The 26848-nt window shown below is 42.9% G+C and overlaps 1 protein-coding gene across 2 annotated transcripts in view; it reads right to left on the bottom strand.

Annotated features, from left to right (window-relative positions):
* EVA1A (eva-1 homolog A, regulator of programmed cell death) overlaps positions 1 to 26848 on the bottom strand; it is a 208396-nt gene that overhangs the window by 98163 nt on the left and 83385 nt on the right. For both annotated transcript variants that reach the window (XM_008641815.2, XM_017745068.1), the window contains exons 4-5: positions 22861 to 23013; positions 7879 to 8022 (exon numbers count right to left, since the gene is read on the bottom strand). In XM_008641815.2, coding sequence (XP_008640037.1) covers positions 7879 to 8022; positions 22861 to 23013 — 297 coding nt within the window. The remainder of the gene's footprint in view (positions 1 to 7878; positions 8023 to 22860; positions 23014 to 26848) is intronic.

Genomic DNA, 26848 nt, shown 5'->3' with positions numbered 1-26848 from the left:
CACCTGCCTCCTTCCCATCACCACTCCACTACGACAGACTGACCACCCTTCCCTGCAGTCTTCTCCTGTGACTTTTAGGCCATAGTCCTTACCAACTAAAACAAAACACAACAAAACAAAATAAAACAAAACAATACAAAACATAGAGATAAAAGGAATAAAGGTCTCAGGTGCACACACCTTATGAACAGTGCAGGTCAGGGGCTGCAGAGCACTTTAGTTATCTCTTTATGGGACATTTTCCATAGCAGAAGGTCTATATGTCTCCCAGAGTTGAGGGACCAGCAGACTTGCAAACCCTGCCTAATTGTAAGGTAGCACTTGTCTTACAGATCATTCTGCTTAGGATCATCATAAAAAGTGTCCTTTGAACTCCCTCTGTGCTTCCTTCAGCCCCGTCTTCCTTCCTCCCCATCCCCAAGGCAATGATTTTTATCTCCAGGCCTCAGTTTCTTCTCTGCAGGAATCAAAGGGTTTTCAAGCCTTTCCCTTGAGGTGACAGCATTACCTGTTCCTCCTCCACCTGAGACGTAGAGCTCTGCTTCCTCAGAATATTTATTTGCCCTAATCTGTGTCAGACACAGGCTCATTCTGCTCTGGTAATGAAGAGTTGCTGTGTCTGAGCCAGCCAGGCAAGGCGTGTTTGGAGTCTCCTGGGGTGATTCATATCAAGCGACAGTGAGCTGTACAGTAAGCAAACAGGAGCAGCACAATGACAGCTTTCAATTACCTGATTTACCAAGCTTCATCTTAGAACTAATGAGGCTGTTTGTGTCATGTTTCACATCCCAGTGCAATCACCAATGTTAAACATAAACAGCTCTTTGTCCCTGTAGCATGTCCCTCCTTGGTGCAGGGTGGCAGAGCTGCTATTGCCTGTTATGAGCAGGTACCTCCAAGCCCATTAGTAAAGCACGTGCCCCACTCACTTCAGCACTGGCCAGCAAAAGAGATGGCATCTTGCCTTTACCCTCAGGTAATCCATGAACTCCAACAGATCCATGCCATGTATCCAAATTATGAGTCTTGCTGACTGAGGGGTTTCCTCTTTGCTTCTCTCTGAGATCGAGGAAACTGCACCCACAAAAATTGTTAAGTCATCATCGAAGGTGATAAAATCATGGCCTCAGAAGTCAGAAAATGTCAGCCTTGACCTATCTGGTCACCCATCACAGTGCAGTCTTTAGTTACACTGCCAGTGCTTTTTTAACATGTTCTGTGAAATATTACTAATTCTGAATGCGAGGTCTGAGTTTCTGAAAGGACAACAAGCTCCTTGCTTTTCCTTCACCTGGATGGAAATGGGCAGAAGTCTGGAAGCAGGTTCAACAAGTCCATTTGCTTGCAGAAACTGGTGATGTAACAGATATCACATCACCAATGAAAATCTACTCTGCCCCCTCTCCCATACCACCAGCTGCAGTCCTTGACAGTTTAGAACAAATTTGACCTTGAGAACAAAAGTCCAAAATGAGAACAACCAGACAAACAAAGAAGTCAGCAAATATACTGACCCCATCCTAGCTCCTGGAAACATTTAGGGAATTAATAAAGATGAAATGCAGAAAATGGACCTCAATTCCAATGAAAAACCAATTAATAGGAAAATCCCTCTCCAAACCCAAGTGTAGAGATCGATATAACCTTGAGCTGAGGTGCAAGACACCAAGCTGCTATTTGAGAACTTTTTCAGCAATAACACTCATGGCTAGAGGTAATTCCTTAGGAACTTAAACAAACATCCTGTTCCTCTCTTACTTGGATAAATCTATAACAGTGGGAGATCTGTCAAACAGTGGGAGTGGAAACCAATAAATATAAGTAGAAAACACTGGTATTGTCATTACGTGGCAGTGATAATTTTGACCAAAATAAGCATTTGCATAAGAACCTTGTGGTTGAAAGCACCTCACCAGATTATAGAACTGTGGAATCACAGAATAGTTTGGGTAGGAAGGGACCTTAAAGTTCATCTAATTCCAGCCCTCACCCACCATGGGCAGGGACATCTTCTACTAGAGCAGGTTGCTCAAATCCCCATCCAACCTTGCCTTGAACCCTTCCAGGGACGGGTGGATGTAGATGTAGATATCTGCATTGTAGAGGCTCTACATGTAGATAACAATATATCAGCTAAGCACCAGGAGCCCCTTTACAGTCAGTACAGGAGAACTGTCACTTCAAATACGCAGTTCATCTCTTTCAGGCACTTACTTTGGGATGAGATGATTTGTGCCTCAAAAGCAGCTGCTTCTCCACATTACCTGTAAAAGGAATTTGTCTCAGATGGGAATGTCTACACTATAAATCTCTATGGCTTATATGTCTACACTTGCTCAGATGATTCCCACTTCATGAATTTTTCAATATTTGTAGTCATTACATGAGGACAGGATAGCTTTTTAAAAAATACTCTGTAGCTTGAAGAGAAGCATAGGCTTGATACAAAAATTACTGGATAAACTTCTATTAACTTAGGAAAATAAGAGAAATTATTTGAATAGATGTCCTATCTCTGAACTCAGTGTCCTGACAATGAAAGTAGCCACATGGAATTGTATCATATCATTATTCTGTTCTTTATGTATTTGGTAGGTCAAACCTATGTGGCCATGAATTTCAAATCTACATGTCTGTGAGTTCTGTTTCACAGCATTATACAAGAAGCCCAGTTAAACAAACATTATCAGACATTATACATTCAGTGGAACATCCCTAGAGCTAGATTTCCTACAATCTTTATTTGTTTGTAAACAGCAATTTTATTTCAACTTTTGAAGAAAGAAAGTCTGCATCACACATTCTGCATCTGTCTCTCTCTAGCAAGACCCTGCCTGCATTGCCCTGTTTCAAAGGGGTGTAAAAGGCTTTTGTTTTTTCTTGGAAGTCTGGAATTGCTTCTCTTCTATTTTTTCATATCTTGGAATTGAGTTTTATCGCAACAGAAAGCACTTTTGCAGTGATAAAAATACATTTTCTACATTCATGAATTCATAAATTTTAAGAGCAAAAGGAACCATTACATTCATCCAGCCTGAGGCATTGATAGATTTACTGCACAGGAGCTAATGGACCAGAGCACAGTCCCTTTGAGATGACAGGAGAGAATTTGTGCAGCTTTTTTGCCTCCCTCCTCATCATTGTCATCATGAGGGCAACCACCTCAGAGCTGCCTTGTTTAACACAGACCCTGCCTCTACTCCAACTTGAAAGAACATTTATTTAAACACAACATTTTAGAGAAAGACAGGCTGCTTTCCCAAGCACTCAGAGAAAGCAAAGGTCAGCACACCCCCATCACCCCAGAGCACCTCAGCCACCTCTCCTTGACCCCGTTTGGTCTCCCAGCAGCACCAGACACCCCAAAGCAACAGTAGCTGCTGTCCCTGTGCTCAGGCTTTGTTCTTTACCTGCACAGTTCTCTCGTTGGGATGTGAAGCACTTGGCCCCTGGGACTCAGCTTATTGCCTCATAAAGCAGGATGGCAGGATTATTAATGTGGCAGAACTGCAGGATTTTCCAAGCAATTTATGAGTTACCATGGCAGTTCATTAGCTCTCAGCCCAATGACTCCTTCCTGGTGAGCATGAATCAAGCAGGAGGCATGCACACATCTAAACATACGACAGATATTCACATCAAAAACACATCCAAGGCCATATTTCCTCCATTTTGTTCAGCACGTGTCCAACCGCAGCACTAAAATGTCACCAGTTATCAGGACTGATAACCAACCCACTGAAACACATCTAGACACAAAGGAATTCACAATCCCCATCCTTTTCTTTTATTCTCATCAAGCCATTTCTGATGGATGCCTGCATTTAAAGAGCAGCAGGTCCTTAGCAGAGGGTTTACATTTGCAGCCTCCATGGACTGCACAGGGAGGCAGGTCTGGCACTGGGGAACAGTGGACACTCTGAATGGCTACCTTGACTTTCAGTGCTCAGAATAAGGTTTCACTTTAAACCAAGGAAGGATTTGAGGAAATATTTAACTTTCATGGTAATTATCCATAGGTCTTAAAATAAAGCACACAATTCAACACTTCCTTGAGTCCAAGTGGCATTGTGTGCTTGAAAAAATTCCACAGGTTTTCATGCAGTGCTGAGTTAGGACTTCAGCACAGGCCAAAAAACCAAGTCTAGCAAGCTAGAGAGTAAAGAGATATAGAGAAATAAAGGGAGCCTTTGATGTTAATAACCGGACAATTAAGAAAATGAAAAGATCGTGAGCACAGTAAGTTTTATCAGTAAGTACAAAATCACTATCAAGCTACTCACAAATATTACAGTGTTTTATACCTAAGAAAGACAGAGAGAAAGAGAGATGCTTAGGGGGAAAGGAAACAAGGAGAGAAAGACTTCTAGTAAGTCTTTTTTGCATTCTTTTTCTCAGTTGCATTAATGCTTTTTTATTTTCTTTTCTCCTCTAAGATTTTCAGGGTATTTTAAAGAAAAGGCTGAGCTAAAATTTTTTATCTGCCTCTATTACAGCTGCCACACTCAGAACTGAACCTCACCATGCCTTATGTGCTTCCCAGAATTAACTTGCCTTTTCCTTTTTTGAAAAAGTTATTAATGTATTTATTAGTGCAGTAATGTGACCCACATACTGGAAAATCCCACCTTCCACACCATTCCATTAGCTAAATCTGGCTTGGGGCCAAAATTTCGTATTTCAGCTCCTGCCAAGATTCAGGTTTGGCATGTTTTTTTGTTGGAGGATTTTTCATCTGTTTCCTTGGCTGGGCTAGTGGGACCCTAATGCAGTCAAGAGATCTCTATCACACCAGGCTGCCGGGTACTTGTTGGCTTCAATCATCTCATACATACACACGAGCTGGTGGCATTTCCCTCTCAGCTAAGGGATGCCAATAGGTCTTGAACCCACGATGCAGAGGGGTATCATTTGTTAATGAGAACTGCTGACTTGAGACATTCCCACTGGCTGGAGTAATTACAAACAATATTTTAAAAACATACAGCTGTGCAAAAAGTTAGATAACACCTTTATTTAATGACAGATTCATCAGCACAATCGTGTGTGTCTGGCAGGAATTCTCACGTCCAATAAAAAATGGAGGCTAGAGGAAGGAACCTCCAAAAAATATGGCTATGGCTTAAAGAAAGCAAAGCTGTTGCTTCATCCATTCATCTCTTGGAGATCTGGAATAGGGCCCAGCTCCTGTTGTCAGGCTAGAGAAGAACAGTGTGGACATGATGACCTGAGAGACCTTGCAGACATCCTCCTGCCAGGACTGGGAGATAAGACACCTCACCAGCTCTTCACTAGGCATTGGTCTACACAACCACCAGCCTGTCACAAAGTCCATCTCAGTTTTGATTTCTGCAAACAACTCATGAGCTTTCAGTTAATTTTACCTTTTGTCACCTCATTACTTACTTCCTCAGCAGATTTTTTTTTTCATGAGTTGCTATCAGAAGAAGACATATTGGTCTCTTTCCAGTCCTTCCCATGCTTTAGCCCCAAAAGCAGAGCTCAGCTGCTCTGTCCCCATAGTTACTGAAGTTCTTCACATGTAAAATGTCTGCATGAAGACTCTTCCACCCACATGGCCACATGAATAGCTGTTCTTGCTCTCACCACCTCTTCCAAAGCAGCACAGCAGGTCAGTAACCCTGGTGAAGGACACATGGCAGTTTTTCTCACAGGTAAGACCAGTGACACATGGCAGGACATTTCTGACACAGTCTGGCAGACAGAGAGTGACAGAGAGGAGCAGACTGATGGCACTGCCTGATCTCAGAGAGTGATGGGGTCACTTATTTGAAGCAGCAACAAAAAGGGTTGAAGTGATGCTGAGAGAAGCCCATTTGTACACCCATCACATTTCCCAAGCTATGCCAGGGTCACTGCATCTTTCACTGCTCTCCAGGAAACAGCAGCAAGGGACAACATGTTTCCAAGTGCAAGAAGTGGGAAACGGACATGTACTGAGATACAGGCCTCAGGGAACTGTCCATTTGTCACAGCCTGTCCCCTTTCACTCCCACAGGTTTGGTGAAAGTAGGAGAGCACTATACCAGGAGCCATAATGTGTGCAGCTTTATGGAAACCTGAAACAAAGAGACAGCCAGCATGAGGTTTTCTACATGGCTGTCATCTCTAGGCCATAAGAATATCAAATTGTTTGGTTTTATCACTTCTCCTGAAAGAATTCCAGGACATAGTTCTGTCTGGCACAAGCACATGGAACTGGAATTTAATTTCTTGTTTATTTCATTTTCACATTTTGAAGGACTTTGCTCATTGAGGCGAGAAATATGTGTCTGTTGATCACAAAATCCAGCTCAGAGACATGTCTGAGATCATGGTTTTGAAAAGGAGCCATGGCCACCTTCAAAGGATGAGGCAGATTTCACCCACGGAAAAGCAAAACATGCCATTTTGTGCTCTCAAGCGTGACTCATTTCCTGATGCAGTTAGGCTTGGACTAGAGAGTTAAGGTCAGATTAAGAAATCATTAGTGCCTTTTGTAGTGGACTTTGAGACCAGGACCAGAATGCCAGAATAAGTCTGTGGAGGCCTTTGAAGGAGAAATCCTCTTGGAAATACATAATGGGGATCTGTTTGTTTTCCCTGGATTTTTGACGGATGGAGCTCCTGTTTTTCCTGCTACATTGCCTTCATTTCTGTCAAATCCCCATGAGGATAAGCTTCTCTCCAGTCTTTTTATGAGAAAAGTGATATAAAAACATCACCTTCCTGACTAGAAAATTCACAGGGCTTTGCACAGATAGCCTTGCTACTTTTTGCCGCATCCCTTCGAACAAAACCCAACCTTCCTGCCACTCCAGCCAAATGAAACAACAGCCAGACAAGCTGAGAGCCTGATGCTCCTGCATCAGTGTCTCTGCTCCTCAGGGCACTGCACATCCACCGTGCTATAGCCACTACACAAAATGTTATGGTGACTCCATTTCAAATTCTTTCTGTCACACTCAGCATCCTGCAGTTACCCACGCAGAGTGACCCACAGAACCATTGTTGTCTGAGGGCACAAAGAGCTTCTCCTTTACTACATGTCCCACTGTCTGCTCAGCACATTCAGTACAGCACCAAAATTTCTACTTCTAGATGGATGCGGAAAGGAACACAGAGAGAAAGAGAGACTGAGCTAAGCCTAGCAACAACTATGTCAGCAAAACTCTGAAGGAAATATTTTTCAATATGTCAGCTACAAATGACTAAAATGTCATCACAGTAAGAAGACATATGTTGTTTTTATACTACAGGACTCAGTCAGGAACAATTTTTCCTCTGTTGCAAAATAAGATGACTACTCAGGTAAGAGCACAGTGTCTGCTCAATGCTATGACTTAAGCTCCCAACTGAGAGCTCCAACTGTTTATTTATTTTTTTGTAAAGAACAGTATTTTGTTAGAAAAATTGTTGCAATGTTTACCTGAAGATTTTGGGAGTGATTTCCTACTAACACAGTGGATGAGTATGGATTGGTAATCACCTGGTTCTATGGTATAAAATGAAATAAAGACAGAACAAAGTAATAAGGATCCTACTGATAACCACAGCTTTGCTGCAGGATGCCAACATTCAGTGTGTAAACATCCACTGAGCAGATTAACCTCACCACCCAATTTTCCTGCCTTGAAGAAGCACTGAATGGGTTAATAAAATACCACTTCCACATTTTTTGCTATTTTCCATTAAGCCAATGAGTACAAAAAGCGACAGAATTAAACCACTCTGGCGATCCAAAGCTTTTGCATGTTGACCAAATAAGAATCACCACGTTCCACCACATTGAAAAACTTTTAAAATCTTGTTGTTGTCTGCACACCATTGTTCAACAAACATAGACCCCAGTGAGAGTTAGAGAATTTTGTAACTTACCACAGGTGTAGATGACATTAAGATGCTTTTGGATGCCTGGGTAACAAGGATCTCCAAATTCATAGGTGCTGGCATATATGCTGCAGCTTCTTTTCCCATGACAACGCTTGATCATGAGCTGGAGAGCAGTAGCTGACTGACACTCTAAAAGGGATAAACAATACCTATCCATGAATATTTGTCCATTCACAACAGAAATTGCCTAAAAATAATTTACCAGTTGCAGACTGTGAGAGTATATACAAGATTTCCATATTTCAAAGTCTTTGTGTTTACATGGGAAGGTGTATCTGAGTCTAACACACCTCTAATAAATTGAAAGAATACTGAAGAATCAGAAACCCCTATACATCCGTAGAAAGAAGGCTGAGAATAAAAGATATTTCATCTTTGTAACAACCACAAGAGGTGTCTCAAATCCCCCTCTCTGGCCCCTGCTGAAGACAAAGGTGGTCAGTGTCCCTGTCTGCTCTCACGTGTAATAATTATATGATCATCTACCATATAAGTAGAAATACTGTTTTAATCACATTTATTCCATACAAGTAGAAACACTTCTCATATCAGAAATTTAGAATATGGGAAGTTCCAAAAGCAACTGTTTTCCCAAGTATTTTTGTCTACCTGGTGGTTTTGCCTGTTTTCTTACCTAGGGTGGGAACAATTTGCACAGATAAGGTCTTGAGCTTTTAAATGCAAGACTGACAGTTTCCTTTCACTGTCCAGCCAGTACCAAGCTCAGGGGGAAACTGGCAAGCAGACATTTTTTCAACACTGAATTGTTGCTAAAAGGAACAGGACAGCTACAAAGAATGGAATACAAACCCCTTTAGGTCACTAATCAGGAGGCAGGGAAAGGGAAAATGGACCTCAAAAGGTATTGAGTTCTAGAACCAGCATAACAATAAAAGCCATGAGAGACACAAGAAAGCCACAGAAAACCAAGCCCAGAGGGTAACGTCTTTTTCTCAAATCAAAGGCAGAATTTGATTTCACATGCTGCAAATGACTAAAGAAGAAGGCTCCATGCGAACGTTTTCATACTGAACCATCCAAGCTTCCTTAGGGGATTTTCTGATCCAATGAGTGTCAGAGGTTCCAGTGGAAACATCTGGCATGCAGCAATCCTGATTCATTGTCTTTTTGAGAATGTCCAGTTAGAGAAATTCATCAAATCTAAGTGCTGCAGAGGATTTCATGGAGGGTGACTATTCTTTTTACTTGCTATTGTTCTCACACAAAACAGCGAACATCCTACAGCTGTCTGCTCAGGGGCCTCGCCCTCTGGCACAGAACCATACTGTGTCCATGGGAGTGTGGGGAATTACCCATTACTGGTTCTGTGAGAGGCACAACAAGGCTTTTGCATCCTGCATCCCCAGAGATGGGCAGCCTCTGGGACATTCCTCATGTGGGAATATGTATGCACAAACAAACTACAGACTCTGCTTTCCACCTTAACAGATTGAATTGACTCTTCAGGTGCCAAAGCTGTAGATTCAGCACACGGAAAACACTTCTAAGAGTTTTATTTGTCATATACCCTCACACTAACATTGACAGCTTTTCTAGCCATCACTAGTCACATCCTGGTATTGATGGCCTCCTCCCTCCCATGCAGTTCTGAGCAGGCCATGGTCTCCATCCAAACTGACTTTAGCAGCATCTGTATCAGGAAACCAAAGGGGCTAAATTATGGACACACCTTTATTCCCTTTGTTTAAGCGCTACCCTTTACCTTAGAATGATTTTGCCAACTAGCATTAGTCCAAATAGGTAATACAGCCTGAGATACAACAGGGCTTGTCCTAATAGTCAATTTGCAGTACTATGTGGTGGAGGGTTTAGTTGCATGGACATGAGGTCAGCCACCACAGGGCCAGGCAGCAGAGTCTCTCTCTGTATCCAATACAGACTAGCTGATGTGTCCATGGTAGGTGAGCACAATCCCAATGTTACCTTTATCAGATAGTAGCTGCATTTATTTTCCCAGCCCTGTCCATGATACCCACTGAAAATAACAGGTCATACTGCCCAGAGAGAGCTGTGGGACCCTGCTCTAGACCCTTTACCATCCCAATGACCAGTGCAGATGTAGCTTGAGTTGTAAGAGCCTCTTCCACGTAGCCCAAGACACCCAGATTCTTCTAGGTAGTTCCATCTTCCAGAGAAGATCCTAACACTGCAATCCTTTGTGGCATTTTAGCAGTGCCCAGGTCCAGCCTGCACTGTTTGGGTGCACATTCAGTGGTAAAAGAAAACTTACCTGGAGTTTCTCTGGCCCTGAGGCCAGCTGTGATAGGACAACCCACTATTAAACACTCTTACTCTCCAGATCAGAGTGATGATACCCAGTACTTGTCCTACAACCAACTTCAAACCATCCCTGGAACTGTTCAAGGCCAGTTGGATGGGGCTTTGAGCAACCTGGTCTAGTGGAAGGTGTTCCTGCCCATGGTAGTGGGATTGGAACAAGATGGTCTTTAAGGACCCTTCCAACCCAAACCATTCCAGGATTCTATGATGTTTTGGACCAGGAGAGAGTTGTCTGGGCCAAGGCAACAAACCATGCCATGGATCATGCTACAATTTCACAGTACAGACCTATTTCCAGTACCTGTGCCCCTGGTGCTACTCATTTACCTGTATACATGTAACCCTACATACTCAACTTCTTTAGGCACAGACCAGGCCCCATATTCACAAGTATCACCTGTGAAGTCCTCAGCTCTGCAATTGCCAGGCTGCTCCACCTCAACCTATACCAGCCAAAATGAAGAGCAGAAGGGCAGAAGGGACTCTCTATGCTTCAACTACAGGTGAAGATGAAAGCCCCTCAATTAGAAAGTAGGGCATCAAGATTTTAAAAGCCTCTTTTACATGTACTTTTTGCAAATCATAGGATAAAAAATATATCCAGGGAGAAACATCACCTGCTGGGACTGCAGCACATAAACCACCCAATAATTTAGCTGAAAGCAATATCTGAAGCCTATCCATTCCAACCTCCTGCCCAAACATCAGGCAGCTTTGATGTTACATCAGGTTGCTCAGGAATTCGCCCAGACAAGTTTTGAAAATCTCCACAGAGAAATATATCCCAAACTGCTTGGACACTTGATCCTGGGTTAAGCCCCTCTCCAGGTGAAGAATTTTTTCCTTGTAAGTAATCAGGTTTCTATTGCTGCAACTCGTGTTCATTGCTTTTGGTGTTCATCTGATGTTTTCTTCTATGTGTTTCCAGGAAGAATCTTCTGTAGAACCACCTATTCCTTAGTAAAAAATAGAAATAAGATCCCACCCTGAGCTTTCTCTTCTGGAGACTGAACAACCCCATGTCCCTCAGCATTCTCCCACATGCTGTCTGCTCTAGGCCCCTGACCAGCTTGGTGGAGTTTCACTGGACTTGCTCCGGTTTTTCAACATCTCTCTTTACTTGGAGAGCCCCAAACTGGATACTACAGTACTCCAGTTAAGCTGTAGCAACTGTTGTGCCCAATTTAGTACCACCTACAAACTCTGTCCCATTATCCAGGTCATTACTGAAGATTTCAAGCAATCTGACTGCTTTTAAGTGACTGCCAGCATGACTTCAATAAAGCACAGTGGAGGTTTCTTGTAGTACTCCATTTTCTTGGCTCTTGCTGCAAACAGTCACAATTTAGGCACGTCTTACTGTTTTCCCTGACCTCCAGACCCTAATGAACACCAAAATCTGGTGAATGCAGGAATGGCAGAAAGTCATCTGAGGCACCCATGTAACAAGATCCAGCTAAACTCTACTGACAACAACAGGCTCCCACATGGTAAACCCAAATACTCTTCTCATTTTCCCCATGGTAAGACTTGAGCCATTTTCTTGGAAACAGTGATATTTTTCCAGCGCAAAAAAAACCCAAATGGGGTCTAAGCACAAATTCTGACCAAGTATTTGCTTCTAAGACTTCTTTTGCTCACAACGAGGAATTTTCCCTGGTTTTGCCTCCACACAATTTCTAAGCAAATGTGCCTTGTGCTTTCCCATAAAGGCCAGGGCAAGCAGCCTGCAGTGCTTTGAGGGAGGACTGCGCCAACACTGAAATTAGCTTTGTCTCTGGTCTTGGATTTCTTGGTCTGTCAACAAGTTCATCCTCCACATAACACATTGAACTGGAAAATGTAAAAGCAGCAATCAAAATCTCAAAATGGGACCATGTTCCTTACACCTTTCAAAGGGTTTGTGATAAGGAGTTCAATTAGCTGGATGCCAAAATGTCATATTCAAGCATCTTTACTCCCTTACTAACGAGCACTGAAGATGTCAATAGTACATCTGAGAGGTGGCTGAGTGACAGATGAGGCTATAGCACCTTCATAAATCACAGTCACCACCATGCCATTCAGAGCTCTAGAGGGACAACATGGTATTGTCTTTCACCCCTGTGTCTCAGGCTTATAAAAACACTGAACTTCACTCCTGTTGGATGTTATAAAGTGCACACAGGTAACTTAACTTCCAAATGTAAATAAGTCCTTGGAGAGCTCGTTGAAGTGAGAGCTCCAATTATATTATTACCTCTTCAGGAGGTGATTCCAGGTCAGAAGTCTTCCCCTCCAAGTGCCCATCCTCAGGGCTCAGAGAGGCAAGAAAACACAGGGGTTTTATCCATAAATCATGCAGTTAGCCTGCCAAAAATATGCAGGGAAGCCAAACCAAGCAATGTGGTGCAGCAGAGTTGGGCTCTGGTCCCCTTCAGCTGGCCAAATTCATTTTTTCCAGGTCTTCAGAAGTGGGAGACTAGACATGGCATTTATTGTACCAGATGCCATGCTCATTCAGGTCAACATTACAGTTGGCCTCAATGATCTTAGAGGTCTTTTCCAACCTTAATGATTTTATATTCCATGATCTCCTTTCTTCTGCTGCTTGTTTGCTTGCTAAATGCAAATTCCAAATGTTTTATGAGATACCACCCTGGCACCAGTGACAAACAAGTGATGCCATGTGTCAGAGATGTGGGAAGGACGCTCACAAATGCCAACATCATATCACTAAGTCTGAGGTAAGTACTGCTAAGCAGAGCCAGGCCCCTGCCAAGAACCTCTTAAAGTCCACAAAGCTCAAATCCCATGGTAAGGCAATAAAAACTGCTTTAAGACCTCATAGATGATAGAGAGCCCTCTTGAAGAGGTCGAGCCAGAGCTACCCTTGGCTTTTATTAGTCTTGGATTGCTTCAGTAGACTGCCAGAGAGCAAATACGATCCTGGCTATGGTGAAATTTTCACATGTGAAAGTGTTTAAAGGTATCAGCTATGCTTTTTGAATAAGGTATTTTCAGCTTGGGGCTGGGGAGGGAGTGGGATCAGCTCACTTTATTCTCTTTACCTCTGGCCCCACTTTCTAGAAGTTGCACGTCCCTCCAGCCTTGCCCCTGGTAGAAGGTGAATTCCCTTTCCCAGGATCACTTCACAAATGCAGACCACTGGCCAGTTGGATTTCTCAATAAGCCCTCAGTGGGTAATTCATATTACCAGTTGCATTTAGTATGATATGACTCCTTGATCTACTCCATCAGCCCAGCCTCTGTCAGAGTGAAAACTCAAATGAGGGCAACAGAGCCATGATGGAGGATTTTACCAGCTGCAGCTTGCAGACAGAATTGGCTTTAAAACTGGAATTGGTCTCGGTGATGTAATGTCCATATCATCAAGCTCACCACAATGAATGGGTTTTAGTCAGTCTAAGGCTGCTTCCCAGCATGACTATTTCTTTATTACCTCTTTCTGGTGAAAAAAAAAAAAATTAAACTGGAGCCAATGCCTATTAATCATATCCTTAATTTTGGTTACTCAGTGTTACTTGTTTTTCTCCAGTAAGGGTGACACATCCAAATCTGAAATCTGAGCCATATATCCCTGCTTTTGATTGAAAAACCTATCTGGGTTTGAAAGAATGTTTCCAAATTCTTTAATTTTTGCGTTTTGCATCTTAGATGCTCTGGTGGAGATAGGAGCCTCTTCCAAGGCAGCAACCATCACAAATGGATCCACAAACAGATTTAAACACTGAGTTTGAGAAGGGTGACTAATCCCACAGTGAAGTTGGGCTCATTGCAGATGTTTGAGAACATCTGTTCATCTGTTTATCTGCTCAGGATCAGACTCACCTGGCACAGCCACGTTAAGCCTGCAAAGGTGGGTTCCTGCACAGATGAGACAGGCTGTCCAGAGCAAGCAGGATCACGCACAGCTGGACAGGTGAATATGTGAGCATGCTGTAAAGCTGCCAGGTAGGAGTTTTCCACAGGCTGTCCATAGATCTGGAGAGGCAGCAGGGCATGGAGCTCAACCCAATACTAACATGCACACACTCCAAAAAGAAAGAAAAATGGAGCCTGAGAAAAAACTCCACCTACTCGTAAGAGGATGAGTCAGATTGTCTGAGACTGAATTTTCAAGAAAAATGGGGCAACTACCTTTTGCAGCCAACAAAATATAAGACCTTGAATTGTCAAAAGGACCAAATGACTGGCCACAATTAAAGGCTTCAGAAAGAGAATCACTGCCTAAAATACTACTCCTAGCAGTGCATATGAGGTAAGTGATTAGGAACTGGAACAGGACTGGTGGTACCTGATCAAGAGACAAACTCTGTGGGATGCTTTGGCTCAGTGTAAAGGCATCGGGACATCAGTGTAAAGACCCACATCTCTAATTTAAACCATCAATAGAACCCTAGCTTTCCTTGCTGTCTTTTGAGGACCAGGTGAAAGGATCGACTTAAGATAAGTTTTCCCTTGAGGGAAGACATTTACAAACAATGGACAGCTCTAGGTGGACAGTCCTCCCAAGCAGAGGGCAGGATTTTTCTCCAAAACTTGCAGCCTGATTTCCTGCTCAAGAACAAGAGAGGAAAAGTTACTTGCTGGGAGCTATGAATCCAAGAGGACAGAATGAAAGATGGAGGGAGTCAGTTAACTAAGAGCGGAGAAATTTAGTTCCTGCAAAGAAAGCTGACAGATGTCTGAATCAGTGCTGTGGTTATCCACTTGTCTGCCAAAAGAGAAAGCAAATTTCAATGGAATGGCAAAAAGGCCACAGGCAGGAAGTAACTCCAACCTTGCAAGTGAGGCAACTGCCTAAATTCCTTCGTGTTTTACCTAGGAGTGGCTGCCTCAATCTGCAAAATAACCTCTATCATAAGCAGGATGGAAGGAAGCTCTCCTGGTTTTAGGCAGTTTCTCATATATTTTAAAGATGTTCCATTAACTATGGTTGTTACAAACGTCAGCTCCTTCATAAAGGGGCAGCTGCTAGAGGTGCCTAAGCCTTTGCTTCAGCCAAAATTAGCCATCCAGCAGCCTGTGAAGGATGTCTTCATTGAATATCAATGAATCAGTCCGCACTCTGTGCAGTACATCAAACCCCAGGCATTTTCGACTTAGCCCATGCCCATTAAGTTTGATGTTCTCTTTAAAAGCCAGTGCAGAAGACTGTTAATAAAGATGGATTTTGTCCACTTTCTCTCTCAGTTAGCAGCCCTGGGAGATAATTTCTTTATTAGTGTAAAGCTGTCACACAGTTTCAGTTGGGGACAACTGAAATACATTGGATTTCTCCTCCCTGCAACGGCACACAAGCCCCTGTAGAGGACACAAGAAGTAAGTTGGGTCTAGATCCACAAGACAAGAGGGAAAAAGCCAATCTATAAATACTTAAGTATCCTTAAGACCAATGTGAAGTTCAACCAATAGAAACCAAAGACTGCCCTTAAACAAAAAAAGCACAGAAGCAGAAGTGTATTTGCATACAGAGGAAAATGAAGCTCAGGACAGAAACCCAAAATAATTAAAAACTAAAAGGTGAAGTTCCCCACTGGTATTAGTAAAATGATAAATGGTCAACATCATCATTACAAATAGCAGCAGAGAATTTAACATTGATACAGCTGTATATAGAATGTATGTCTCGTACAATGTTGCTGAAAACAGCTGGCTAGAAAGGAAATCTATATCCAAACATTAGAAGGATGTGCAGAGAAGACCAGCTTTACATTTAAAAAGTGTGTTTTCCAGAAAGAGAGAGAAAAATTAGTCACCACACAGTTCATAAAACTTTGGAAACTTCAGCAGTAGGCCAGAAAAAAGAAAATTATCTTAAAAGAAACCAATCACATTTAGAGACTGCAACTGAAGGATTGATTACAGGTTTAATTACAAATCCTATAGTTACATTTAGAAACACTTGGTTTATTAATGTGAACTTAAATCATCTTATCACCCTTGTATCTGGAACCAGAACTCATAAAAAATATATGAGACTCCAGTTTTGCAGGGACTGACTTAGAGTGTGCAAAGTTGACCAAATTAATAACATTTCTCAGGTTTGGGGGATGAAATGAGAATCCAAGGACAGCTTCAAACATGGCTCCAAGAAGTCTCAGAGAACAAAGAAGTTTTGGTCTGGCAATGGCAGTAAAATGTTATTATTTAATTTGCAGCAGAGTTGATTGTGGGCTGTAAGGCATTCAAGATAAGAAGCAAAGAAGGTAGCAGCTTTAGCATCACTCAATAGAAGATAGCGATGGTGCTTTCAATGCATCTACTGCCCTGTGAAGTCCTTGAGTACATTTCTATTTCCTATTCATTACAGCCCAAAAAAAGTATTTTCCTGAACATGGGGATAGTCAACATGTTCCTAGACCTAGGCTGAAGCAAGGTCTGAACTTCAGAAGCTGCAGGACTGGCCCATTTTCTAAAGAGATTACCCAGCTGACACAGCCTGCAAGTCACTTCTTGCCCTTGGTTCCTAAAATAAAGCACAGCGTGCCTGCAAACTCACAGGTTTCACATTACCTTTGTTACTCAGGTTCAGAATTCACCAGCATGGCAATTTTTCAATATTCTTGAGAGACACCTGAATTATTTTAAGATTATCAGTTTTGAACAAGTTACACTGGTTTTCATTCAGAGCAACTCCATGGGAACAAACTGAGATGCTACAGATTTAAATCTCCTAAATTCTGCCCTTTTATTGTTAGGATTATATTTTGAGTTTGCTTTTAACTAATAGTTGGGCAATAGGCATCTTATAAGATCAGCCACTAAAGAATTTCATGTTACTGATACAAATCCTCACTTTACTTCTTCAAATATCGTTCCAATAGCATCACAGAGCCTGCTAGTGCTATTTAAATTACTAGTCTCAGAATTTTTAATTACAATCACTGCATGGGGTCATACTCCACTGTAAACAGCATTTCAAAATCAACTTGAACCTTGGTTTAGAGAAAGATCTTGTCCAGACTCACATTTGAATGGACTTTTTCATTAAAAAAAAAAACTATTGTGTGCATATAAAAACCACTTCATATAAATCATTTTTACAGCTCTATGGAATCCAACAATAGTTGGAGTTTTCTAGAAACAGCTGTAAAGTGATTTTAATTACCTCCTCCTGGTGTTTTGAGACAAAAAGTGAAACACTAAGTATCTAAAATTGAAGAACAACTTTCTGAAAGCAGGCTTTTTCCCACTTTAATTCAGCGTTTAAAATGGGAACTGCATTTCAATTTAAATTTAATAAGGTAAGATATGTGAATTAAACAGTAAATTATATTTATTTGGCCTTCAGATTTGGATACTTGTGGGTTTTATTGCATACAAACAGATTGGCCTCTAAAAACATGTTCTTAATTATGAGCTATACACATAATAAAGTAGTTTCTGCCCTGAATGTAAAAGAAGTATACACAGAGTCACACCTACAGGAGGGTGCTTTGGAAGCCTGCTATGCTCTATAGAGAGGAACAACAGGGTCTGACCACTCCAACTGCTGCTCATCCCACAGACCCAGCCTTGCAGCTGCTTTAAAAGCCAGACAGGGAAACCAGGATGAAGCACGAGAGTGTTTCAGCCACTTGGATCCACTGAAGGTCAGCTGTGCTACATGGCATTGTCTGACCAGCACAGATTTCCATGGATACCCTGTCCCTTCTCACAGTCCCAGCCACCCTTCCCCCATTAGTGCCAGGTGTTACTACTCCTCATTGGTCCAGCTCCACACTTTAGGCACTTTTTATTTTCAAGCATTTGTCTTAAGACCAAGATTAGAGCACAGCCACAACCTTGTACTGATGGGAATGGGATGGAAAATGGTCATGGGTGGTGAAGCAGAAGAGAGACAGAAATGCACAGCTGGAGGGGCAGCAGTTTCTTAAAGCCAGCTCTTGTGCGGGCAGTAACATGTAGCCTGGAATAAAATGGATTTTTTACTGCATGTATTTCATATTAATTCACATGCTAGATCTGATCACAGATAAACAAACTAGAAGGGTCCATTATTTATATGGTGTAATAAATATTTATATGAGGACTCTGCTGCAAGTCTTATATACATCTGCATTAAGAGGGAGAAATCAAAACAAACTGGGTTGGATCACCTTCTGCCACTGCATTAAACTGCCAGGCAATGAGCACCTAAAGCACTGGCTTATTTGCTGAACTCCTTCCTCTGCTCTTCCATTATCAGATCCCGTGAGTTAGAGAGTGCCACTGACCATCTAAATTTCCTCAGGGCTTTGTAAACACATTCATTTTTCCCCTTTACAGAGGCACAGGAGAGAGCTTGTATGTTAAGTGGCAAGGACATTTCACTCTCAGCAGAATACTCAGCTTGACCCACACCCCAGGACCCAGAGCAAGGCTGTGGAGCTGGGGTTCTCACGATCTCGCACCGACTCCAAAACCAAGCCCAGATTCCTTCTACCCAGGATGAGCAATTAAATTGCTTTGGGCTTTTTGCACACATGATGGAGAAAGACAGGGTCCTTGAGAAGGAGTCCAGGATCCTATGTTAGAGGTCATCTGAATGTGTCCATCTCACTCTGTGCTTCGGGGGGGAGCTACAGTAAAAATGAATAATGTGAGCAAGTCAGGTGTCCTGAATATGACCAAAGATATTGCTCCACTAAGCAATAAAAATGGTAATAATTTTACATTCAAGATCTTCCTCCTCAGTCTTCTGATTAGATCACTACCTTGCACTCAGATACGTGTAGGAAAAGGACATTTTTTAAATTGTTTCTCTTGGAATAAACAAGCCACTTGGAGATGCAGGCAGAGACAGCTGTAAACAGCAGGAAAAAGGGGCAAAGGGCTCACTTGGCTGAGGGATATTAATGGTTCATTGCTTGTAAATAGCCCTTTCCCCAGAGACCTCCCCATGCTCTGTGTATGCTCTCTGCACATGCTGGCAGCAAAGTGGAGGCTTTATTAAGAGAGTTACAAATAAGGTCAAATTCTTTTAGGAGCTTTTCAGAGTTCGCAAAGCATTCAGGGAGGGGTCCAGCTGTTTGCAGGGGTTTCCCATTGTGGTCAGAGACACAAGTTTCAGCATGTTTGCAGTTAAAAGAGGATCCTGACAGATTTTCACTTTAACGTGACAGGGATAGGATGGAGCTCTCCACCATAACTTTCTCTTCACAGATGCTAAGCACATTCATATAGACATTGTACAGAGAGAAAACATGTGTCTGGCATGGCATGGCATGGCATGGCAACTTGGGGATCTTTTATCACCCAAAAGCAGCACAGTAATAGCTGGGTTAAAAGGACTGCAACACCAGGATACATCGGAAACCACCTGAGCACCTAAGGGAGAATCCCAGGAATTCACTGCTAGTGGACTTTATCTCCTCAGCACTTCTGCAGGAGTATAAGGTCTTGTTTTTCAAGGCAGAAACAACACAAATTGAATTGGTTCACCTTACATATGCAAAGCTCTATTAGGCCACCTCTTCTCCCCATCTTAGACCTCAGTTCTTTAAAAGCCTCACCTGCAGATTTCTAAATTCAATCCAAATGTGCATTTTGTCCACAGGAAAAAAAATGGAATCAAATTTTCTGAACTATCTTTCATTAGAAGAGGAAGAAAAGATAATCTTCACCACTTTTGGGGCAGGTATGACTACTTCTCTCATCAAGTAGCTCAGGCTGCATGGATATAAATAATCACTGTGAACTTGTGCAGGGCCTACTTCTCAGCAAAAGGCCCTTTGCCAAGGCTCAGACTTGACACAAATCATCAGTCCATGAAATTCGAACATAATAAATCTCCCTTATTTAAACCCTCCTTGGGTTCTGCCTTACAGGAACTGGATGTTGCTGCAAAGTCTGACTCATACGGTTGTGTTTGTAAGATCATCTCGTTGTGAATGTCTGGGATCAAAGGCTGCCATGGAGCAGCCCTTCCCACATTGCAGGGCTGTGGAAACATGCAGAGAAATGTTCTCCAGCTAGCAAAAGCTTTGATTTATAAATTGTGATGTTTCCACCTGCTCCTGAAGGAACAGAGTTGCCTGCTGGGCTAGACAGGCCCATGAGAGGAGCACAGTTTCTGAAGCAGCTTGGGGGATCCTGAGTGCTGCTCCACAATCAGTCATGGCAGCTGGGAGCACAACCTGCTCCTGTCACTGCTGTAACTGGAGGCAGGAATGGGAGTGTTGCAGGGTGCCACATGGAAGGATCCTACAGCAGTTTCTCCTGTGGGGCCAAGAGAAATGCTAACAACTCACCTTCCCATTCCTGCATCCCCGGAGTTCTGCCCTGTTGGGTCAGCTCACACAGGTAGATGAAGGGAAGGTCGTGATAAGAAGAGACTGCCTCATGCCAAGGGGATCAGTGAGCTGTAGCTGAAGAAACCTGAACAACCTCTCCCAGACATGACTGGGATTTAAGAGATGGAGCATGGTGAATTGGGGTGACCATCTGCTCACCCCCAATTTTCTTTTAGTTAAGGTCACCCCCACAATTCGCTCAGGATTTCAGCATGCAAGGAAACATCAACATCAGCAGCTATAGTCTGTCTTTCACCCTACACACACAGTGCCCAAATGCCTGAGAAAGCCTGAGCAAGTCACTGCTCCATGGTGAGTTCCTCACATCTCTCCAGCCCTGCAGGGCATGCAGCCAGCAGAGGTTCCAGACAGCCTTCCCAGCCTCCCTTTGCTGTTATGCAGGCAGGACATACCTACTCCCACAGCACCCCAGGAGCACCAGACTGACTTAAGATACTTGAGACCCCAGCAATCCCAAACATGTGGATATTTGCTCCTGTCCAACAACTTGGTCATTTTTAGCATCAATTCACAGCTTAAAACCTTGAGCCAGATTTTAGTGTAAAGCTTCCTCAGCATTCCCACCCCTGACTTGGCATTACACTCTCTTGTACTGAGCCTGCTCATGTAAGTAGTATCCTTTAGGAGCTGCTGCTTTAGGAGGAAGGGCCCTGCCTCATCCCAGCAGCAGACTGTGTGCTGCACTCTAGGATCTGACACCTCATTTCCTTGGGCAAGCACCCCAATTTGTAGAGCTCACAAGGCCAATTTGAGAACAGCAGGGCATACAGGCTCTAGAGATCCTATGGCATGTGCAGCCCTGCTGTCAGACCACACTGCTTGTTCTCCCTGCCTGTGCCTCCTGTCCTGTTTTCTGGTGCCACATACCCTGCTCTCAGCCAGTACAAGTTTCATGACTTTGCAGCTGGGCAAAGAAGAGCAAAACTTTACCCTTTGTGGCTTCACATAGAGTTTTGTTTCACGCTGACGTTGAAGAGTGGGTCCGTGTGCTGGTGCCTTGTCCCTGGTGTGTGCCTCTTCCTGCTCTCTCAGCAAGGACAATGGAGTGGGGCACTCAGGTCTGCTCCAGAAACCCATCCTGTTTCACTGACTTGGCAAGTTCTCACCCAGCAGCCCAAACACCACAGCACCCAGTGAACACACTCAGCCCTTCCCAAACACCACACCAAAGAGGTCCAGGCTAACCTGCCATACACATCTCTTTTGGCTTCTGCTACCTAGCAACTGGGGGACTACAGAAGCACATCTAGGAATGCTGGTCACTTCAGGATACTGGAGATAACTTTTTGCAGGATATTGACTCTGCTTTCATGCACCTCACACATGGGACTGGGAAAGAGACCCTGCACTACTCAGCTGTGCTGCAAGTGCTCAGATTTTCAGAGCTACAGAAGTAAAACGCCACGCTTCACAAATAACCTGACTGGCCTCATTCCACCTCCGGGTTTCTATTGGCACCCATCATCTGCGTATCATATTTCCAAGCACTCACTTGACGTGCTTCCATTTGAATAGCATTTAACTCCTTAAGGGCATTGGATCAGCAGCTGTGAAGCCAAAGATCCCCAGATACAGCTGAACAGATCCCAGCACAGCAACAGCACCAGATCAAGCTTCCCTGTGAATTCTCCCCTGAAGCCTTTCCCTTTCTGGAGGCAATTCCTTTGGGAAAACAGTTAATTCCCTCTCAGGTCTGCAGAGAAATATGAGGAATGCTGAGCACAGGATTTTATGCTGTGATTGTTGCTCTCTATGTCACAGCCTAAAATACTCAAAGTCATTTCACATAGGTTCAAGAACAGACAGTTCCAGTGAATGTTTTTCAATTATTTATCTTTAACTCATGACTGTAAGAGACTCTGATAATCTGAGAGTAAAGAACCTACTGAAGGTACTGTAAGCCAACTGTAACATGATGAAACTTAACAATTTGCTTTTTGAATTTGCTCCCTTGCTTTAACTTCGGTAAAAGTTTAAATGCAATGTCAAGGCTTCAGTGGCTGCAGATGGTACATGACATCCCCAGATAATATGGTCCTCCATATTACAGGCAGAGAGGTTCAGTGTATGAACCACCACAAAGACAGAAAATGGAACAAGAAATTCAAGCACCTTCAATCATATAATCAGATGAATCTGTGAAAAGCCTGTGGCTTGGTAACTCAGCTAGGACATACAGCTGCACCTCTGTTTGGTGCTCATGATGAAGCTCACCATGGTGCCCCACATCAGGAGCACCACCATGGCAGGTTGCATGTCCCAGTCCCGCTTTTCTAACCAGCATCCGTGCCAGCTCTGCTGTGATGACAGTAAATGAAATCACCCTGCTCATATCAGCCTGTCATCAAGCCATCCCCCTGCTTACCAGTCATGGGCATCCCTAGGTTTTGGTATGGGCACTCCAGGCTGCCTCCTTGTGTCCTCCCAAAGACAGCAGAGTAAATGGCTATCACCATGCTCTTCTTACAGCTCAGCCTCAGCTTGTCATCTTCACAGGCTACTTTACTCTTGTATTCATCTGGAAAGAAACAAACACTTAATTACTCAGCTGATCCAGAGGTGGGCTCTCAGCAAGGCAAGACCCTCTTATCTCCTCATGGGGTAAGCTCGGCAGAGGTAGAAGTGATTCTGGGCCCAGGGGTGCACATCAGCTCCCAGCACAACCCCAGCCTGAGCACAACCCCAGCCTGAGCACTGCATTTGCTACAGGAGCACTCATCTCTCCCACTGAACATTCCCTCTCTGGCATTATCAGCACATTTAATGAACATATTTTAACCAAGCACATGTCAGTTCTATTAAATAGCCAATAATTTCATTTTGCAGACCGATAAGTGAGGAGGTGTGGCACTTGAGTGGTTCCTACATGGTAATATGGCAAGGGAAGGTAAAAGCCAATCTTCAGGAACCTATCTGGCCAAGCATTTATTCTACATCCCAGCAGCTCAAATGCAAACACAATCATGCTCCATGGCTTTTTTTTCACAGCACTTCTTCCACAGCAGATACAATAGAAGATATATTAAATTTGTTAATTATGGAAGCTGCTCCCACCTGTTGCAAACACAGATATGCAAAAGCTTATCCCCAGATCCTTCTTGAAACGGGCACTCTTGCTCTTGTAAACACAGAACAATCACTCAGTTTACATCTCTCAAGAAGACTGGACAGTTATTTCATGAGAAATCACATGTCATTCCCTTCTCTTTACCATTATTATTTGGATTATGGGAACCTCTAGAGGACCCAGCCTAGAACAGGCCCTTCCCATGTGTTCCTGCTAACACACCACAGAAAACAAACACTATTTTGAAAAGCTGAGTCTTTACAGCAAGAAATTTACATATGTGAAAGAAAAAGACTAAGAAAATGGAAGTGGCATAAAGAGACTAAAAAAAACTGAAGTGGCATGGACACCCCAGCCAACTCAGGGCACAGCCAGGAATATAACCTCAACCTGCCCAGCCTCTATAGAGTGACCTTCCACTTGCTTGTGTTATTTCCCATTTGAAATGTAGCCACAACAGCATCCAGATTGCTAAATGGAAAGGGTCCCATGGTGAAATCCTAAGCATGATCAGTCATTTCCTCTTGAATGCCTCTACCTGGACCAGGTCAAAGTTGTGCCATAGAGCACATGAGCATCAGCCAGTGCCTGGGGCTGCCCCTGGCCCTGTGTCACTTACTGGCATAGACATGATTTTTGTCCTTCCCTTACATGGTTCTCTGTGTCTAATATCACACACACAGATATATTTATGAGAACTTATGCAAAATCCATACTCATAAAACTACTCAGCAAATGAGAACACTAGCTAATAATTAGTTTATAAGTTAATACTTAAGTCTTTAGACCATGGCATTTAGCACTTAATGTGACTTTTTTTACTCTACTGTAACTCTAAGTTCAAGAATCATTTTTCCTTATTGGAGATGGAGGGTAGTTTTTCCAAGTTGAATCATAGAAGAATTTCAGTTGGAAGACTTCTCAGGAGGTCATCTGGTTTAATCCATGCTCAAGGAAGGGCTAATTTCTACCTTAGATTAGACTTTTTCAGAAGAAAGTGCATGGAGAAAACATGTATTATAGCAAAACGGGAGCATGCTGATTTAAAAGAAATATCCCAGAGCAAAATGACTCCTCATGCTCAACTTGGAAATTCCTACTTGAAGCCAAAAAATAGCCCCCTAAAAATAGCCTATTACTTGGTGATGAGAGCATCAACTGGAATGTGAAAACCCTGGTCCAAACCTTCACAGTCCAGATGAGAAGCTTAACCTTGGACCCTATTGCAGTACATAATTCTCCTTCACAATCTGCAGCCTTTTTACAAAAACCTCTGAACATTTCTAGGTTTTATCCCACTGCAGAGAAACTTTCAAACCTCTAAAATATTTAGTGAATTTGAAAACACTTTCTGATTCATCCCTCTAGAGGAAGACACAATTAAGACCTCACTCATTCATGGGAGGATGTGTGCAAAGAGCAGACATCCCTCAGCAGTACCTACAGGAATGAATGACAACCAGCTGAGTGTATAAAACAGTGGCAGGGATCAGAAATAGAAGCTGTCTGCAACTTCAGAGCATGTACAAAGAGAGAAACCTCAAATACCTGTGAAGACTCAGTGGTGGACTTGATAGTGTCAGGTTAATGGTTGGACTTGATGATTTTAGAGGGCTTTTCTAAACCAAATGGTTCTATTACTCTATGACCATTTTATCTATTTAAGTATTTCATCTTCAATCACCATTAAAGCATCTGAAAGATTCACTGAACAGACCAAGGGGTTTCATCTTCACCTGTAATTGTCTCCCATAGGAATTTTGTTCCTTCTATGAGGAAAATTAAATCAAAGCTTTAACCTGCCCATACAGTAGAAAACTTAACAGAGTATAATAAAACTTTATCGACTTAACAGAATTTCTTTCTTCCATAGGGAAAAAACATGGATTCAAGCTAAGAGCACAAAGACACAAACTCTCCAATAGGACAAGCTATAAGTAGTTTATGTTAAACCACTGTCACAGAAAAGAATACTTGTGACTGGCTGAAGTGGTTGAAATATGAAATAGGTGATTGAGTTTTTAAAAAGAACAATTATGAAGTCTCTAATGTGGGGGTCCTCTGTGAAGGTCTCATTTCTTACAAGGCACTAACTCAATTTCCTCTTTCAATTTGGTTACTATTAGCTACATCTCCCCATTAACAAGTATAACTGCTTAACCACACATCCTATGGTCTCATTTAAGGTCCTTAGATTATTTATTAAATTCTGCTGACCATTCAAAGTCAGGGCTTGTCATTTGGAAGCTTGCCTGGGATTTAAATACAAAAAATATTGCATTGAGCACAGTATACCCTGGGATGGACAGACATCAGCATCTTTGCTGAAGATCAGTCCAGCAGTCATAAGACAATTAAAAACAACTTCTTCCAGTTCCTAAAGGGCTTACATGAGAGGTGGAGAGGGACTTTTCACAAGGACGGGTAGTGATAGGACAAGGGGGAATGGTCTTAAGCTGGAGGAGGGCAGGTTTACACTGGATATTAGGAAGAAATTATTTACTGTGAGGGTAGTGAGGGACTGGAACAGAGAAACTGTGGCTGTCCCATCCCTGGAAGTGTTCAAGACCAGGTTGGATAGGGCTGTGAGCAACTTGGTCTAGTGAAAGGTGTTCCTGCCCATGGCAGGGGGGTTGGAACAAGAACAAGATGGTCTTTAAAGTCCTTTCCAACCCAAACCATTCTATGATTCCATGATCATATGAACAACAAAACACTGTCTCTCACATTCGCCGTTCTAACCCTCACAGCCGCTCTGGGAAGTTGTGTTCAGGGCTTGTGGGGAAAGCTGCCTGATGGAAGGCTCAAGAAATCAGCCTGGGGAGGTGAACCTGAGTGCAGGTTCCTTGGAAATAAGGAGAGTTTGTGGATGATGTGTTCCTGGTACACTGAGGTGTGGAGTAAGAGGGTTGTGCCACCTGAAACAGATGTCACCTCACAGTCACTGAATTCTGCCCCAGGAAACACCTCCTGGAGCTGCCAGTTCCCAAGGCTCTGGCTGAGTCCAAATTGGTTAGGGCTGCAGTTGCCTGGGCAGGCACAGAGAGAAGATACTGCTTTCTTAAAAGGAAGGAAAAAAGAAAGCATGAAGTGCACAGTAGTATTTCAGACTCTCAAAAGGTTCCCTAAAGCTTGACCACTGGAAAACAGGGAGTCTCAGTGTTTCTGGGCAATCTGATAGAAATCTGCATAAACAAACAGCTAGAAAGTGATGCTATGGAGGACACAAGTCCCTGGAATTATGTTGTACTTCATAGCATTGCCACCTCCATTTCAGCCAGGATGA

The sequence above is a fragment of the Corvus brachyrhynchos genome, unplaced genomic scaffold (assembly GCF_000691975.1).
Source record: "Corvus brachyrhynchos isolate BGI_N302 unplaced genomic scaffold, ASM69197v1 scaffold116, whole genome shotgun sequence".
NCBI classification, from domain to species: Eukaryota; Metazoa; Chordata; class Aves; order Passeriformes; family Corvidae; genus Corvus; species Corvus brachyrhynchos.
Note: the sequence above shows the minus strand (reverse complement) of the source record. Positions and strands in the feature narration are given on the sequence as shown.